Below are 6,428 nucleotides of genomic sequence, written 5' to 3'. Positions count from 1 at the left end.
TCTGCCCCTAGTGCCAAGTTTTGCCTTTGCCGCCCCTAAGACAATATTGATTTTGACCTCTTAGTATTCTTTGCCTTTCCTGCCAAGTGCGTAGGAATTGTGTGGGGGAGGGGCTTAAGGATGCCAAATCAAAAAAAATTTCCTCTCTTGGGGGGTATCCTGAGGTCATTCACCTAAGTAGCCCCGCAGATACTGAGACTTAAGAGAAGGAAAGCCCAATCTGGACCTCCCTGCCCCTGCTTCCTTTTTCCCTTCCCCCCACTTTTTGTTTGTTTTGGGTTGTCTCACTAGATGTCCCAGTACCAATCAGTGCACCGCCCTCCTGCAACTTGCTCACTCCCCAGCCTCAAGAAGTCCCAAAGGTCATAATCTTTTTTTGCTCTTTCAGAGTGGTAGTCTTAAACAGATATTTTATTGATGTATTTAGAAAAGTGGAACAATAAAGGGAGAGGGTTGCGCCCTTCACAACCCCTGGCAACCTAGAGACGCAGTAAAAAGTTGCATATACACTTTTCTTACACATATCCTCACACATTCTCTGAAGAATCCAAGAAGAAAAGCAAAATAAGGCCTCAGTGGTGATAGTCGTTAGAAATGGAGATAGGGTAGGTAGAGAAAATAGCACTTATTTCCAGAATTACTTTTCCTACTTCTAGCCCTTTGCTCCAGCAGCTCTTACCTCCTCGAAGGCACTGGGTCAGTGGCCAGGAGGGGTACGTAACACCTCCTGTCAAAGGGAAGCAGGTGCCTGGGTGGAAGTGTGCAATGCATGTACCTGTGTGTGGCTTCGGAAGGCATAGTCAGGGTTGTGATGCAAGACATGGAGAGGTGGAGGGAAGGATGTTTTGTGGTACTGAGGCCAAGGGATGGGTGTGGAAAGGGGTTCAGAAGGTGGTTCTGGAGAGTAGATGGTTCCATTTCACTTTCTCATGGAGCAACATGGACGTGGACATGGTGCCAGGCATTGCTGAGCACGCCTCGCAGGTTCCAGATTGGGGCCACTGTGTCTGGCTGAACATTGTAGCTGTCATCTACAGCCTTACAAACGATGTTCAATTCTTTTTTCCCAGCTGGCACAGGGGCTTGCAGCTGCCATAGCCGCCAGGCCCAGGCCTTTCGGGCACGCTGTTCCTCTCCATCCAGCTCAGCCACCTGCCAGGTTAGGCCCCCATCCAGAGACACATCCACCCTGACCACAGCTCTTCCTCCACCACTCCATGCATAGCCTTTGACAGTCACCTCCCCTGACTCTATTGTCTCCCCATCTTTGGGCTGTGTGATGGCTGACTGGACAGGAAGTTCCTGAATAGATGGAGCCGAGTCAAAATCTACAGTGTCCCAGTCCACAGATGGAGAGAAGCCTTTGTAATCCCGCCGCTGCCAGTGGCTGTAACTTTCCTCTGGTTCCACGCTCACTTTGCCCAGCCATTTGACATGGCGGGCACCCACCACACCAGGAACCACCACCCGCACAGGGAAGCCATGGTCACGAGGCAGAGGCTGCCCATTCATCTCATATGCCAACAGGACCTCAGCTTCAGGGTCCATGGCCCGAGCCAGAGGGATGGATGCTCCATAGGCAGTCCCTGTGGGGTCTGAGTCCAGTCCCTCAAAGCAGACATGGGCCTCAGTTTCAGAGAGGTGGTGACCAGCCTGGGATAACACATCACAGAGCCGTGCCCCAGCCCAGCGTGCAGTGCTAATGGCCCCTGCACTCCACTCCAGACCTCGTACTTCTTTGAACCGAGTCATCTCAGAGCGCCGGTTGCCAGCACACTGCAGAGTGACCGTGATCTCATGCTTGGGGAACTGGTACAAGTCATCCAGGGATAGGCACAGAGACTGACCCCCAGGTGGCCCTACTACATGTAGGCGATAGGTGTCTGGGTCAAGGTTAGGTACAGGCAAATGATTCCGGGTGAAGAAGATAGGGTTGGGTGTGATGTAGTTTTCTGTCAGCAGCTCAGGGGGTGGTTCCGCATTAAAGGGGCGCTGGCTGTTGACCTTCAGGGCTGGGTGACGTATAGGATCATCAGCGTAAGGGTCAGAGGTCTTCAAGATGGAGGCTGCCTTGTCGTCGGGGCTCAGCTCCCCAATCTTGTACTGAGCCAGTATCTCTCGCACGTGGGACTGGTTGTGAACAGCATAGAGGGCCCAGAAGGGCTCTAGAGGACCCCCAGCTGCTAGCATCAGCTTTGATGGACCCCCTGGGTGTAGGTCCACAAATTCTGTGACATCAAAGACCTCAGAGCCCAAAGTCACCCAGATCCCAGTCTCAGGGCTGCTGTGGGATCTCACTTCCTCCCTCGTGTATATGCGTGGTGACTCCTGAGCAGCCTGCAGGCAGGGCAGGGTTGAGGCAAAAGGGAACAAAATGTTAAGAAGAAATCACTCACTTCACCCTGACCCAACCCACAACGGTGTAGCCACTGGGAAATGGAGGTAACAGATTCCGTCTCTACTGTGCATGAAGACAGTGTCACCGTGGGCTCTGTGGTAAAGCCTGGGTTGCCTGGGGAGCTCACTAGGGCCCCTTTGTTCTGACAGTGAAGTCCCTTCCTTCCCTACTTACCCTGCACCGGTGGTCATGATAGGCCAACACTGCACCAAGGCCTAGCAGAGTCCCCATGACTCTCCATCCCCTGGTGTTGGAGTTATCACCAGAGAAGGCATGGCTGGAGCGCTGTGGCTGAAATGAATCATTTGTAGAGCAGGCCCAAATGCAGAGCCTTGAGGGGGCTGACTTGAGTCTGGAAGAGAGAGAAGTCTTCTTAGTAGCATACTTCTGATCATAAGAAAGGGCTAGGGAAGGCCTGGGGTGTACCTCTCCCAGGTTAGCCATTGGTTTCTTCAGTTGGGACTTAGTTTCTCAGGAGTGGGTGGGACAAGTGGGACGTGGCTTTCCCTTTCCTCCCTGGCCACTACCTCAACCATCTTAATCTGGCAGATAAGATAAGAGTCATAAAGGTACAGGGAGTAGGAGATATGGGCTAGGAACTGGATGGCCTACCTGTAGGCCTGTCGGAGCCCTGGGACCACAGTTCTATGCAGCAGCAGCATTACGGCAGACCTAGGATAGAAGGAAGATTCCAGGATCAAGACAGGGAGTCCTGCATCAGGGATGAGATTAGGGTAGCTTGAGGGAATGGGTGGGAGGAGGACACAGAGGAGATCAGCTAGGAGCTCTCTGGACAAATGGGTAAACTTTTTCTGTGGTAATGAGGCCAAAGAATGGAAGTGGGGGTCCAAATGGGCCCTTAGAGAAAACTTGGAGAACTTCAGAGACAGAATATGCTGACAGGATGGAAAGGAATGGGGGGTGGGAGGGAGTCTCCTAGAATCACCTGTCTCCCATCCTCCACTCTCTACTTTGTCCACTACAGAGAACAATGGGGGCCAGGGCCTAAAGGGCAGAAGCCAAAAGTCTATTGTCCAGTTTGCCAGTTTATTATTTCTGAAGTCAGCAGAGGACAACCGCAGGGTATACTCAAAGAGAGGCAAAAAGGTGAAAAAGAGTGGGAGGTGAAGGAGCTCGGATGCTGGAGTCAAACTGCTTTGCTTTTATAAAACCAGTCCTGCCATTAACCAGCCCTGTCCCTGGGCAAGATAACAAGCCTCTCTGAACTTGTGTCCTCATCTATGAAATGAGATCTACCTAGCAGTGCTGCTGTGATGAGCAAACAAGTAGTAACATTATCATTGAAGGCCTTTCCCTCTACCCACCCTAAAAAAATAAAAATTGAACCCGGCTGGGAACTGGACCCCAATCTGGACCAACCCCAACCCCTACCTTGTCTATGCCATTCCAGTGAGCTCAGGAAATTGAGGAGTTAATGGCCAGGATGTCAGGGGATGGGCTAGAGAAGGAAGAGGGTAATTTTTCCGCTCTGGCCTGCAGCAGTTTCTTCCTTACAGCACTGAGCATATCACTGACCCCAGGAGGGCCAAAGCAGGGAGGGGTGAGAAGAGTCAGAACTGCTGATGAGATGCTAAAGAGGGGTGCCGGCACAGAAACTGCGAGGAAGCTAGGAATAGGAGCAGAGTCTGCATTTTACTCCTGGGCCTTGGGACCCTCACTCTCCCTCCCACTTTCCCTCAATCCCAGCAGCCCACTATAACCAGACTGGAGCGGTGCAGGTAGAGCTGACTTGTAGGTGAACTCGGTCAGCCCAGTGTCCCAAGTTTGGGAGAGGCAGTCTTCTGCTGCAAAACGGATGCCACCCCCTTGTGCGGGTGGTGGACAGTTACTCCGCAGGGTCACTTTGGGTAGAAAATGGATATGTCCAGCACCGGGGCCCAAGCACCCGGTTCCATGTCACTGCCCAACAGCTGGCCCAGGAGTGTCTTGTAGCAACGCCCCGCCGCGGCCCAGGAGCACAGAGCTAGCGGGAGTGGAGGCAGGTACTGGCAGTTTTGCTGTCCTTGGAATTCGGAGCACCCCTGGGTGCCAAGACCGCCGCCGCCGCCCAGGTTACTAACCCTGCCTCCTCCTCTTCCCTCTCCCGGCCCCAGCCTCCTTACCCAGCTCGGCGTCCGCACGGTGGCTCTTTTACCCGCTCGGCGCCCAGCGGCTGCCGGCGAAGGGGCGGGGCCTGCGCCGTGACGTTGTGCCGGAGTAAAGGACCACTCTCTCCCCTCGGCTCGTCTCCCAGCCATTGGCGGGCGGCGGGCCGCCTCCCAGCTGCTGTGCCCGCCTCCTGGAGGCCGAGGCTGGCGGCGCGCCACCTGGGCTCGGAGCTAGGGCGGGCTGTTTTTGCTTCCACCCCTGCCAGACGAGGAGTGGGACCTCATGATGTCCGGAACCCGGGCAGTGGAAGGTGATGAGGACTCCAAAGGTTGGGCTGAGAGATGTCCCCGCCCCGCCCCACCAGCTGAGACACAAGGTGCTTTCACTAGAGGCCTCGGGATCCAGCCGGCTTTCTCCCGGTGGTGAGCTCCGCCTCTAACCTATTTTTTGACAAACGCCTGTGTTGCAACTACAACAGTCCTGTTTGCCTTTTAGAGAAAACAAGATCAAGCGCTCAATTCTTTTATGTCCAGGAATGAGAGCAGAAATGGGGCCTAAAATGGTGGTTCAAAGCCTTCGAGATCCCTTGGACCAGCTGCATTTCTCCTCAAATTATAGAACCAACAACACTAAATAGACATCTTTTTAATTTTGCTTAGTTGTCAATTTCTTTTAAAAAGTCGTCACTTGATGACATTTTAACGCCCAAAGTAGGAAGATTATAACTGCTCATATCAGAATAAAGGATACTAACGGAAATTGTTTGCTATTACCCTTTTATCATTTGGTGTGGGAGTGAAAACTTGTCATTGGCTAGCTGTGGACCCGGGGCAAACGTATCCACACTGCCCTCTAGAGACTAGAAGGTTGAGTTACAACCTTACTTTAAGTGAAGATCATTTCCCCTTTCTGCTTTCCTAAACTGAACTAGAAGAGCTTTTACTAGGAATGAAGAAGCCTTGGGGGGGAGTCCTAAGAGATACACAGTAAGGGGAACTGACAGTGAAAAGGTGATTTTGGCTCTAAGGTTTTTGGAAAAAGAAAGATTCCCAACTCAACTGTGTACAATTAAATCATCGGAGAAGCCTGATGCCCAACCTATCCTACCCAGGATACAGAGAAGTCAGTTAAGGACTGCCTGAAGCCATGGGATGAGACTTCTGCCTAATAAGTGTCACCCTACATAAAGCCACACACATGCTTTATATAATTGACCTTTAAATCTCAAATTTTCTTCATTTTACAGAAGAAACTGAGGCAGAAAGCAGCTAAGTAACTTGATCAAGGCCACAGCTGGTAAACTGTCAGAGATGGGACTGAATTCCAGGCTCTGTCTTTCCTGTCCTTCAGATTCTTTGGAATTCAAAACTCCACCTGCAACCATACCTAATCTTTTCTCTGTATCATTCCCCCCCACCCACTTCCACTTAGACTGTGAGGGACTGAGGGCTTCAAGTACAGCAAGAAATGAGCAGAATTTCCTGTTGAAATTTTCCTGTTGGGGTAGAAGCCACATGATCAATCAATAATGTTAACTCAGTGATTTTTAAAAAACTTTCTTAAGTCATGGACCCCTCTGAGATACTAATTAAGGCAGTGGGCCCTCTCCCTAGAAAGCTGCACATAGATATTTGCATAATACTTCGAAGTATTCACAAATACCACCTCTCCCTCCAATCTCATCAATTGTCTGCCCAGAGGTCCATAGACCACCACCCCCTTCCATGTATACAATGTTAGGATGGCCTAAAAAAATAAGCTAGGGACAGATTTGGTGAGCTCTCTAGTGGCCTGGGAACAGGGGTGATTAAACAGCAATAAAGGGGCTATTCTCCAAATTGGGTTATCTCACTATTCAAGAAAATATTAATGAGAATAAGGAGGTACCAGGATGCAAGGGAGGGTGTGTTTCTGATTCAAT

General features: G+C 51.2%; 1 protein-coding gene across 1 annotated transcript; it reads right to left on the bottom strand.

The window, feature by feature from the left end:
* Window positions 1-393: 393 nt before the first annotated feature.
* On the bottom strand, window positions 394-4,579 carry SUOX (sulfite oxidase). The gene is made up of 4 exons (XM_068561365.1): window positions 4,522-4,579; window positions 3,011-3,070; window positions 2,573-2,750; window positions 394-2,337 (listed from the first exon to the last, which is right to left on the bottom strand). Exons 2-4 carry the CDS (start codon window positions 3,058-3,060, stop codon window positions 928-930), a joined length of 1,638 nt encoding a protein of 545 aa, XP_068417466.1. The 5' UTR covers window positions 3,061-3,070; window positions 4,522-4,579; the 3' UTR covers window positions 394-927.
* Between the last annotated feature and the right edge of the window lie 1,849 nt (window positions 4,580-6,428).

Source organism: Eschrichtius robustus, chromosome 13 (genome assembly GCF_028021215.1).
Source record: "Eschrichtius robustus isolate mEscRob2 chromosome 13, mEscRob2.pri, whole genome shotgun sequence".
Lineage (NCBI taxonomy): Eukaryota > Metazoa > Chordata > Mammalia > Artiodactyla > Eschrichtiidae > Eschrichtius > Eschrichtius robustus.
This window is presented reverse-complemented; position numbering and strand designations above follow the sequence as displayed.